Consider the following 13,009-nt stretch of genomic DNA (forward strand, 5'->3'; position numbering starts at 1 on the left):
GATTTTCTGACGCCAGTGCCTTTTATAGCTGAATGTACATCATCGGACACACATTTAGTTGAAATGTGTTGCGGTGCAGAGAGCCACTTGCTCTCTGCGCCACAATAACTATACAAGCCACCGGCCAATCAATCAGAGGCGAGCAGCTGATATCGGCACGCTCGCCGTCAGCTTTGAAGGATGAAGAGGACACTGCGTCGTGAGAGACAGGTGAGAAGAACCATTTAGTATTATTTTTTTTAAGTGTATGTGAAGGATGGGAGACATTATTTCAGGACTGGGGGCCAGGATAAAGGACATTATTGCAGGACGGGAGCCAAGATAGAGGACATTATTACTAGGTGGGGGCCAGAATGAGTAACATACATTACTAGTAAATGGGCATAAGTGGGGGGCAATAAATAGTGTAGGTGACCAATTCGGGAACATTATTACTGTACAAATGCACTGTGGCCAATATACAAACATACAGTGGGTACGGAAAGTATTCAGACCACTTTAAATTTTTCACTCTGTTTCATTGCAGCCATTTGATAAATTCAAAAAGGTTCATTTTTTCCTCATTAATGTGCACTCTGCACCCCATCTTGACTGAAAAAACCCCAGAAATGTAGAAATTTTTGCATATTTATTAAAAAACAAAAACGGAAATATCACATGGTCATAAGTATTCAGACCCTTTGCTCAGACACTCATATTTAAGTCACATGTTGTCCATTTTCTTGTGATCCTCCTTGAGATGGTTCTACTCCTTCATTGGAGTCCAGCTGTGTGTAAGTAAATATCAAATATCACAGGGGGTACATAGCAGGGCGCACAGGGATCACGGGGGGGGGGGGGGGGGGGGGCATATAGCTGGAGGGCACAGAAATCACAGGGGGTACATAGCAGGGGGGCACAGAGATCACAGGGGGAATATAGCTGGAGGGCACAGAGATCACAGGGGGCATAGAGCTGGAGGGCACAGAAATCACAGGGGGAACAGATCACATGTGGTTACATAGCTGGGGGGAACAGATCACAGGTGGTTACATAGCTGGGGGGAACAGATCACAGGGGGCACAGATCACAGAGGGCGTATAGCTGGAGGGCACAGAAATCACAGGGGGGCATATAGCTACAGGGGGACAGAGATCACAGGGGGAACAGAGACCACTGAGGGGCACATAAATCACAGGGGGCACATAGCTGGGGTGCCAGGGATCACAGGAGGGGCACAGAGAAGACATGGGGGTACATAGCTGGGAGGCACAGAAATCACAGGGGGCTTATAGTTGGGGGAGCAAAGAGATCATATTGGGGTGCACAGGGGGCACATAGCTGGGGGGCACAGGGATCACAGGAGGGGCACAGATGACATTGGAGCACATAGCTGGGAGGCACAGAGATCACAGGGGGCTTATAGTTGGGGGAGCAAAAAGATCATATTGGGGCACAGAGATCACAGGGGGCAAACATCTGGGGGGGGTACAGGGATCACAGGAGGGGCACAGAGATTACATGGGGCCACATACCTGGGAGGCACAGAGAGCTTATAGTTGGGGAGCAAAGATCATATTGGGGCACATAGCGGGGGGCACAGAGATCACAGGGGCACATAGATTAGCTGAGGGACAGAGATCATCTGCAGAGCTGCCAGCACCAAGATCGCTCTGGACTCTCGGGCTGCTGCAGCAGCTCCTTTTCCGGGGCAGTAGGACAGGAGAGCATTCAGTGCTGGCCCCGCCCACCGCAGCACTAACCCCACCCAGTCACTAACCCCCACCCACCCTGATGACACCATTCATGTGCAGGGCAGGCAGAATTCTGTGATGAACGCTGCGTGCCATGCACTTAGAGTTAAAGGGCCGGCAGGATGTGGCTGCCTCCTGGACATTGCGGACTCCAGGGACCACGCAAGTCAACTAGTGAGTGGAAATCATCAGACTACACGGATGATATCTAAGTGCAGTCCGATTTCTGTGGACTCACACAATGGAGAATGTGGCGACGTTTTTTTCTCCATCTTGTCCTCACAGTGTGCTCCAATTCTCTCATCCGAGATAATTTGATCACACTACGTTGACACTCAGGTCAAATTGTTATCAGAGTTTGACCATTGTGTAATGTGCATAATTAGCCCAATTCTATCTGATGAATCTACGGTGACCTAAACGAGCCCTTAAATGGAGCAACACGGCCCTTGTGTGATGCAATACAGCAATGTTTCTAGCAAAGAATGCCTAAAAAACACAGAAGACTAAAGGTACCGTCACACTTAGCGACGCTGCAGCGATACCGACAACGATCCGGATCGCTGCAGCGTCGCTGTTTGGTCGCTGGAGAGCTGTCAGACAGCCCTCCAGCGACCAACGATCCCGAGGTCCCCGGTAACCAGGGTAAACATCGGGTAACTAAGCGCAGGGCCGCGCTTAGTAACCCGATGTTTACCCTGGTTACCATCGTAAAAAAACAAACAGTACATACTTACATTCAGCTGTCTGTCCCTTGCCGTCTGTTTGCTGCACTGACTGCTGGCCGCAAAGTGAAAGCAGAGCACAGCCACAGCGGTGAGTCACCGCTGTGTGACTCACCGCTGTGCTGTGCTTTCACTTTCACTTTGCGGCCAGCAGTCAGTGCAGGAAATAGACGGCAAGGGACAGACAGCTGAATGTAAGTATGTACTGTTTGTTTTTTTACGATGGTAACCAGGGTAAACATCGGGTTACTAAGCGCGGCCCTGCGCTTAGTTACCCGATGTTTACCCTGGTTACCAGTGAAGACATCGCTGAATCGGTGTCACACACACCGATTCAGCGATGTCTGCGGGGAGTCCAGCGACGAAATAAAGTTCTGGACTTTCTTCCCCGACCAGCGACAGCACAGCAGGGGCCTGATCGCTGCTGCCTGTCACACTGGACGATATCGCTAGCGAGGACGCTGCAACGTCACGGATCGCTAGCGATATCGTCTAGTGTGACGGTACCTTAAGTATGCTATTAGTTATATGTGACAGACCTCCATATGAAACTGATACAATGTGCCAGCATAAAAGCTCTATTATGGTTCTGTGCAAATCGTAGCATAAGACACTACTCACACAAAACCAGTAAGAACACTAAAGGGAATGTATAATCAAAAAATTACCTATTGTTTAAATTAAGCCTTTTCCCTTTCATTAATTTAAAGAAAAATAATTGACAATGTTAGGACCATGCCGAATAGGGTCACCAAGATATGGTGGGATGGCATTTAAATCTTTTTGAACAAAAATATGTTAACTAAGCACCCTATATTATTTTGTTGAACTATTGCTGTTTATTTAATACAGGATATTTGCTAATTATGTTTTTATCTTGTGTTTTGTCTGTTTACACAGTCAGACCAAAGGAAATGATGCGCACTAAGGCTACGTTCACATTTGCGTTGTGCGGTGCTGCGTCGGCGACGCAACGCACAACGCAAACCAAAACGCATGCAAAACGCATTGTTTTGTGACGCATGCGTCCTTTTTTGGCATGATTTTGGACGCAAAAAAAATGCAACTTGCTGCGTCCTCTGCGCTCTGACGCGTGCGCCAAAAAAGACGCATGCGTCACAAAACGCAATGCAACGCATGTCCATGCGCCCCCATGTTAAATATGGGGGCGCATGACGCATGCGTCGCCGCGGCTGCGCCCGACGCAGCCCGGCAGAACGCAAATGTGAACGTAGCCTGAGCAATATTTATACTAGATCACTTGGTGCTCGTAGACGGCTATGGTTTTCGGCAGTGCGAGCCTTATTTACACAGGACAATGCACCACTGAGATCAATGATCTTTTATGCTGAATAAAAAAAATTACTTCACCTGATGAACAAGAATTTTGCTTGTTCGAGTGATCAGTAGACTGTTCACACGGCAAAATAATTGTGAATGAGAATTTTTGACAACACTTTCACAATTACAATGTAAATGCCCCTTTAGATAAAGGCCTGATTTGGTTATCTTCAGGATGGTACATAATTTCTGTGATGTAATTGACACTACACGGCTGGAGTGCCTTAAGTGAGGACTCTCCTGTCTTAGAACGTTGTTTCAGTGCTACACTGTCTTACCACACTACTGTGGCTATATTAAATGGTAAGCGTTAGAACAATATCCTCAAACCTATGCCCTACGCATACTCTATATGGACAAAATTATTCAGACACCTACACCATGCATCTATAGGCAATCTTATGACATCAGATTATAAATCTTTAGGCATGATGAAATTGGTCCCCTATAAAGCTTCCACTCTTCTACAAAGCTTTCTACAAGATTTTATAGCGAGTCTGAGTAGAGTTTTGCCCTTTCATCCAAATGAGCATTTGTGATGTCAGACAATGATGTTGGATGAGAGACTCAATCTCCGATCTAGTTAACCCGAATGGTGTATGATGGTTTTGAGGTCAGACGTCCGTGCGGACCAGTCATGCCCTTCCACAGCAGACTCATCCAACCATGCCTTTCTGGACCTTGCTTTGTGCACTGGGGTCAGTCATGCTGGAACAAATAACAAAAATAAAATAAAAAAAGGGCCTTCCCCAAACTGTTCCCACAAAGTTAGAAGCATACAACTGTCTTGGCAAGCTGAAGCGTTATATTTCCCTTACTCAAACCCTGAGAAACAACCTTGTCTCGAAACTTTAACTTCATGGCTGTGTTGCAGTGGTCCTTAAAGGCTTCCACTTTTAGAACATGCCACTCATAGCTGATCGTGGAATGTTTAGGAGAGAAGAAATGTCATGAATTGACTTGAGACCACAATGGCATTTATTTACAGGAGCACGCCCCAATGCTGTGAGCTCTTTAGAATGTAGAATTCTTTATCAAATGTTTGTAAAGGCAGACTGCAGGGTAAGGGGATGAATAATATTTAATTATGGCAACAGGACTGAAAAACTAGAACTCAATATTTAATGGTCAGTTCACACTACACATTGTGACTCGCTGGTCGGCGATCATATACTAACCTATGCAGATGCACTTTGCATGATGTGAAATAGATTGTTCCGTGTATTTCGGCCAGCGCAGCTCCTGCTTACACAATGATAATCGCGCAGTGTGAAAGCGACTTTTGGGGTGTGTCCCAATACTTCTAGTGTATCCTACTATATGCATGTCCATTGCATACTTCTGCCAGTGATTCTCATTGGAAAGAATACCACATCGAATATTGTATATTTTCTGCATGAACCACTTATATTGAAGGAACATAAACCTAAACTACACCCTGTCAAAATCTGTGTAATGGAACTAACATGTTTCTACCTTATTAAAAGAAACAAACAAAAAAATGCAAAAGCTGTTCCAAAAGTGTAACACAAAAAAGAAAATTGCTCATCCATTTCCATGCAAAATCAAAAGAAGGATCAAATACTCGTCACTAAGGGGTTATAAAATAAGTTATCTTTGCATTTTGTTTACTGGTTCTTTCAAAGAAAAATAAAAGGTCACTTAAAGGTTGAGAAAGATTACTTAAAAAGTTATATACTTAAACTTAACCCATCTTGCATTGAGCGAGAGCAAAACAACAACTAGAGACCACTGCGCATATGAAATGGTGAAAATAATTTCTTATAATCATAAAATTCTCTAATATAACATACATATTAATGGAGGCATGTGATTCAACTCGGTTGTTCTGAATATACTCACAAATATGTCGCCTGGATTACTATTTAATATTGATGATCTGAAAACTAATTAAATATACATGATGTTGGACTAACATTGCTGGTGACATCTGCAGAGCTTTGAGCAAGAGGCCGTTCATTAGACACCTCCAGAGAATAGCTTGGATGTGTTCAGAATCTGATCTGTCACCCACAATTTTATCTGAGAGTCTCCTCTTGTTTGCCTATTGACCAAAGCTGCGCTGCCTGTAGCGGCTACTGTGCGCAGCATACTTATGTATTCTACAAGGAAACCATATAGTGCAGCTGTGAAAGAACACGGTGTAAAGCTGAACCTGCTCCTCGCTATACCATCTCTCACTACAATCCCATCATTCTTCCATTTTCTTACACAAGAAGGACGTTTCATTATCCTGTTGTAGATTTTAGTTTGCATCATCTCAGTAGGACAATGATTGGGAAACAAAAGTGCCACAAAAGCAGAAGAAAGTTCTGATGAGAGAGTTTGCATTTGTGGACTACCACTAGTCTTTTCCCAGGTGGTACATGGCCTGCGAATAAAATGGGTCAACCATGTCACCGCCTAGAGAAAGCCGAGCAGAGCTTGGATTACATCCGACAAGACATTGGTGGCATATCCTAATAATAAGCGAGGAATGCCAATCCTAAGACTATTAAGATGTGAAGTCCAATATTTTATTTTAATTTTTCGATTAGAAACAGAGGGGCATATTTTGAGATGTTAAGTGGATCACTGGCGGTATAATGCTATAGTGGCCTAAAGCGTTTATCCTTTAGACAAGAGATAATTGCAAGATCAGTAAGGGGGCTGATCACCAAAATGGGGATCCTGTTCTTTCGTTCTATCCAGCCATAAGACCAAAGTGTCTGAAGCATGCAACCTGCAGATCTATTCACAGCCCATCAGAATGATATCCTCATCCGAGGTCAGAGCAGGGTTGCAGAAGCTGTCTTCTCCCAATAGCTCATTTCAAAACCATCCAGCATGCTTTATAATAAAATATACTCACCTTCCTGATCATCTTCCAACATTGCTGGGTTTCCTAATTGTCTCTGTACCTACCCTTACAGCCAGACAGGTATGTGACTATTGTGGCCAGTGATTTTTCTTAGTGGTCATATGCCCAACTGGTCAGAAGAGTAAACACAGAGCCAAGAAATTGCACAGGCTACACTGAAGGAAGCTTTGTGGGGTATCAGTAGGGTGAATATATTTTGTTTCATTATTTTAAAATTTGCTGGATGGCTTTAAAAAAAAAAAATTAAGTGGTAGACAACTACTTCAAGAAACAAGCGTTTCATCAATAACAAATTGTAATTATACTTTAGCATGATAGCAATTCTTGATGTTGACTGACCAACATAAATGAAGAACATACCTGACCAATGATCAGTGGAACCACAACAGTCATGAATAACTGAGAGAATATAGAGGTAAAGGGCACTGATGATGATGATCCCAACTATAGGAGGGAACAAAAAAGACATATGAAAACTGCCTGGTGAATCATCATTCTTCAAAAAACTGACAAATGATAGTATCTTGGAACAAATGACACGGGTTTGTGTAGACTTGCATTATATATTCCATTCTGTGGGAAATTAACAGGTATATTTGCTTTAGAAACGACAATATTATGGTTGCATAAGGGAACTTTAAAATTCAAGGAAAAAATAAAAAGGGCTACGGGTACGAAGTGTGTTAGCAGGATTTCCCAATATTAAGGCCCACTACTATTGAGAACTCTCTTACAGCATTCTAGTAAGCTGTATGTCCTTAGTCCCGGCTGCCTAGCACAAAACAGAGATTTTATTATACCCACAGACGGCACAGTCTGATCGGATGGATGGGTGCCTCTGGCCTTGATCGTGCACCTCCTCTTCTTACAATTGCCTTCCTCCTTCCCTGCTTCGTGTGGATGACTGGTTCTACAGCATCCACGCAGTGTTCCCCATAGCGCTCCTGTGCAGGTGCCAAGGGCAGAGCAAAGTACTGTAATGTGCATGCAAAGGCCAAAGAGCGCTGATGACCTGGAAGTAAAGCTGGCGTGTGCTCACTACAGTACTTTAATCTGCCCCCTCAGGGGTGCGATTGTGAGACACTGTGTGGATAACATAGGAAGGGTCACCCAAATGTGGGGTGGCGATTGTATGTAGAGTGGAGGCGCTGGATCAAGACCAAAGACACCCATTGACCAGGCTGCACCGTCTGTGGGTGTATGTAAATCTTAATTTTGTGCTATGCAGAGGGAATTAAAGAAATACACACAGCATACTATAAAACAGGCCTGAAAGGTGGTGGCTGTACTTTATATTGGGAACACCTGGTGACAGGTTCCATTTAAAATAATAATAGACATTACATATTCAATCCGCAATACTGCAGAGTTCTCTGCTGGTGCTGCAGCGATAGCATCAAGTCAATAATTCATATAACCACTGCAGTCGAACACTAGCCTCAGTGGTCATGTGCAGTATTGGGGGTCATACAAAGGACTGATGATGTGACAATCGCTGTAGCACTGGTGGGGTGCAGTGCCCCCGGAGCAGAGAAGGAATGAATTACGCACCATTTTCATTTTAACAATTATCGTGCTCTTAACAAATATTGTAATACTTAGACGGTTGGTGCCTTATGAAATACATACAGGACGATATTGTCAACAAGCCAAATAAAATCAAAACGTACTTACAAATAGAAGTAGCAGCATTGGGGTCACTACAATACCCTGCAAGGAAAAGCATAAATGTTTATTCAAGATTGGCAAGATCTTACTTTTTGCATAAAAGATGAAGATTATACATCCACATTTACATATATATGGCATATATATTGTTTCTACAACACACAGAATTTTATAGTAATCCCATCTAATTTCTTATGTCAGGAGATAATGTTTTGAAAGTATAGGAACAGATTTGTCAGTATATTTACAAAAGTCCTGGAGATAATATTGCAATGTCATAGGATACTACCTTTTCAAAGGGTCGAATTGTCTAATTTGGCTAGAGAATCTTTGATCAGCTCAAAGCATACACTTCTAGTAGCAACAACCACTTGTTAAGGGCGTCCATAGTCACAAAACTGCAGTGTCGGGTGCTGGAGGAAATAGTGTGTAATGCAGAAATGGCCCAACTTGCATCACTCACTACACAGATAAAACCACTAATGGAAGAATCTTTAGCACAAAAATGTTTGTTGGAAGCGGAATGGGTTGGGTTTCCACATTCGAGAAGCAGCATAAAATTATGGATCACCAAATGCAATGCCAAGCATCAGCTTGAGTGGTCAGAAGCAGAATACCAAACTGGCTATGCCAACATCCTCTCTGGAGAGATGAATCGAGTCACACAACCTGGCAGCCCTATGGACAAATCTGGCTTTGTCAGATGGCAAGAGAAGGCTTTCCACTTGAATGTGCAGTGCAAACCGTAAAGTCTGGTGGAAGAGTTCATGTCCGTACAATAAAGCGGAACTTAAAATGAGTACAATGGATTAGAGAGGATCGGATGAAACAAAATACAGTAGTATAAATATTCTAGATTAAAAAAAGATAGAGGAAATAAGAAAATGTATATACATGTGAATACACTAGTTTTTTTTCCATAATAGTCAAATTGAAGGGCTGAAAGAAAGTAACTTCTGATTGAAAGTAGAATGAATGGCTATTTAAAAAGGATTTGTCAGCAGATTTTTGCTATGGAATCAAAGCAGCCTAACATATGGCAAGAAAGCCTGATTCCAGGAATGTGCCACTTACCGAGATGCTTGGTGTAGTTTCCAGAACTGTGGAGTTGGTAAGATAAACCTCTGACCCCACAGCACGGCCTCACTACTGAGCATGTACATACAGTGCAGCACAGATTCATCTCCACAGCACGGCCTCACTACTGAGCATGTACATACAGTGCAGCACAGATTCATCTCCACAGCACGGCCTCACTACTGAGCATGTACATACAGTGCAGCACAGATTCATCTCCACAGCACGGCCTCACTACTGAGCATGTACATACAGTGCAGCACAGATTCATCTCCACAGCACGGCCTCACTACTGAGCATGTACATACAGTGCAGCACAGATTCATCTCCACAGCACCGCCTCACTACTGAGCATGTACATACAGTGCAGCACAGATTCATCTCCACAGCACGGCCTCACTACTGAGCATGTACATACAGTGCAGCACAGATTCATCTCCACAGCACGGCCTCACTACTGAGCATGTACATACAGTGCAGCACAGATTCATCTCCACAGCACCGCCTCACTACTGAGCATGTACATACAGTGCAGCACAGATTCATCTCCACAGCACGGCCTCACTACTGAGCATGTACATACAGTGCAGCACAGATTCATCTCCACAGCACGGCCTCACTACTGAGCATGTACATACAGTGCAGCACAGATTCATCTCCACAGCACGGCCTCACTACTGAGCATGTACATACAGTGCAGCACAGATTCATCTCCACAGCACGGCCTCACTACTGAGCATGTACATACAGTGCAGCACAGATTCATCTCCACAGCACCGCCTCACTACTGAGCATGTACATAAAGTGCAGCACAGATTCATCTCCACAGCACGGCCTCACTACTGAGCATGTACATAAAGTGCAGCACAGATTCATCTCCACAGCACGGCCTCACTACTGAGCATGTACATAAAGTGCAGCACAGATTCATCTCAACTAAAAGCAGAGATCAAGAACAGAGCAGAAATTTATAGGACATTTCACAACTTTCCCAAATTCTTATTCAAACATTTACAGCACATCATGCATTGTACTACTGTACCCAATTTATTATATATTTTAGGAGTCTGAGTAGGTCCATTTTATACTGACACCACGAAAATGGACAAAGACTCAGACTCCACGAATCCAACTCCATAGCCCTGGACTAGTTTCCATACAATATCCATCCTGTCTGAATTAGGTATAGCAGAGCCAAGACTTTTGGGCTGTGTGTAACCCCACCTACACTCGATTGGCAGCTTCCTGTGTACACTGTGAATTGTCAGAAAGATGCTAATCAGTGGTAGAGGAGGGGTTACACAGATTAGCCTGACTTGCCTGCACATGAGCTGCAGTCCTGTAGTGATAACATCCTGGTGACAAAATATTGATTGTATTGAAAATACAACACACAGCCTAATAAGTCACACGTCCTTGGAATCAGGCTCTTGTGTCCTATATATTATGCTGCCCTCAGATTATAGCAAAAATCTGTTGAAAGATTCCCTTTAAGGAAAACTGTACTCCAAGGACAACAGACATTGCTCTTTGTAATTATCACTGCAGAATCCGCTTTACATCATTTAGACCACTGAGTATTACTTCCCAGGTTCCACACATTACAATCTCTATAGACCAGTATTTCTGATCTGTAGCTTTCCATCTGTTGTGAAGTGAAAATGCTCACCATATTGAACATCTACAATGCTCCCACATGACGCACGCACTACGTTCATCAATGGGGGAACATACATGAAGTGTCGTATGACAGCACTACTCCAGGTCAGGCTTGAGACGTGACTCAGTAAAATGCAGAGATGATTTACTGTACATAGAAGATACTCTGCATGTAAGTAAAGCACCATAATTCTCATGTTTCTGCACTAAAGTCTGATACAGTCATGTAGATTCTATTATGTTCCAACAGATCACATACTTTATATCCGATTCCCACTTTAGGGCACGGTTTGCATACATCTATTCTCCCCTTTTGCTGACACTTTTGGATCGGGACATGCCCAAATTTGCCAGGATTGTTTATGAAAATTCAGGACCGTTAGCAACTATGTGATACTTGAGTCATATGAATAGTTTGGGAATGACTGAATAATGAAGATGTCTAACATTAATGACAAACAGGAATGCTGTAGGAAAAAAAGTAATTACATGACATTTTTCAGACTCAAAATAGATTTACCGGTTTTTACATTTCTGACATTGAGAAACACTTAAAAATGACAATGTAACAGTTGTATATGAATAATTCAAATTAAGCAAGTGTTTCTACTACTTCTGTACAGCAGAGGAAGTATTGCCATGTAGTTCTAAGCATGCCCAAATGGGACAACAACCTTCCTAGGGCGGACACGGTTTACTTTCACACATTGATCAGGGCTATTGAGTTGGTCAGTCATGGTTTACTTTTGCACAAAGATTGGGCATTGAGATGATTGGGCAATTGTGTAATTTACCCCGTCACTAGTTTAATTAAATTGTACTAATACTAACTGCCATGCTCAGGACAACAAGTAATTTTGATTTAAACATTAGAAAAAAAATCACAAAATAAATGGGTTTCACATCCTGCTGTATCTGCCTTATTCACTAAAAATGCAGGAAAAACTGGTGGCAATGTTCTTTGCTGCTGTTTTGAACTTACTCACTACTTTCTATGGGGGGAAAAAATGTTGCAAAAACACTGAAAGAAGTGACATCGTGTAGTTTTCAAAGAAGGAAGAGGTTTTCCAATTCAGTCAGGAAAAAACCCAATATGTGAGCATGAGATTTCTGAAGTCTCATAGCTTTTGCTTGTACTGTAAAAAACAGCTTTTAATTTGCAAATGTGTGAACAAAGACTTACAATGACATGCATTAAATAGGTGTATCTATCACTCATAGAATACAATGGATTCGCCATCAGATATGCCAAGAAATAACTCATAATGTGTCCATTAAATAGATCTCCGCCAATAGGCGACTGATGGCACTGTATGGCATCTGTCAATGGCATGCTTTTAAAAGATACATAATGAGCTTTTGAAAAGCTTTTCCTGCAGTACATGTTACACAGAGACCAAACACACAAGCATAGCTTGGCTCTACAACCCAATAAGTGTGCACAATTTTGCTCCATTACAAATCTTGACAAATTTTTAGATCAAGAAACTCTTTAGTTGGCAGACGCTGAATCATTAATGGAATCCTCGATTGTCACCCAGGCTTCTCTAGAAACAGATAACACTAAATGTGGCCCTACACGACAGAAAAAAAAATCAATCTAAGGCTGGTTTCACATTTGTGGATGGAGGTGCTGCGTACGTCGTGAAGCTCCGAACACCGCCGCACCTCCTCTGGTCAGCTCCGCCTATGTCGGCATGCGGTGTGCGTACCCCATCTTTATCTCGTTTTGACCGTGCAGCGACCGCATCAAATTGCAACTCGTGTTCGGTGTAGGTCACCGCACCGTCAAAACGACGCATGCGGACGCATCCGCATACATCGGCATGGCCTGCGTACCTAATGGTAAAGACAGCGTATGCACGCCGCATGCCGGCGTAGGCGGAGCTGACCGGAGGTGCGGCGGTGGGCAGAGCTGACCGGAG

General features: G+C 43.2%; 1 protein-coding gene across 1 annotated transcript in view; it reads right to left on the reverse strand.

The window, feature by feature from the left end:
* SLC10A7 (solute carrier family 10 member 7) overlaps nucleotides 1-13,009 on the reverse strand; it is a 305,476-nt gene that overhangs the window by 45,019 nt on the left and 247,448 nt on the right. Inside the window, exons 6-7 of the mRNA XM_069744033.1 lie at nucleotides 8,355-8,390; nucleotides 7,041-7,124 (exon numbers count right to left, since the gene is read on the reverse strand). Coding sequence (XP_069600134.1) covers nucleotides 7,041-7,124; nucleotides 8,355-8,390 — 120 coding nt within the window. The remainder of the gene's footprint in view (nucleotides 1-7,040; nucleotides 7,125-8,354; nucleotides 8,391-13,009) is intronic.

This window comes from Ranitomeya imitator, chromosome 1, assembly GCF_032444005.1.
Source record: "Ranitomeya imitator isolate aRanImi1 chromosome 1, aRanImi1.pri, whole genome shotgun sequence".
NCBI lineage: Eukaryota > Metazoa > Chordata > Amphibia > Anura > Dendrobatidae > Ranitomeya > Ranitomeya imitator.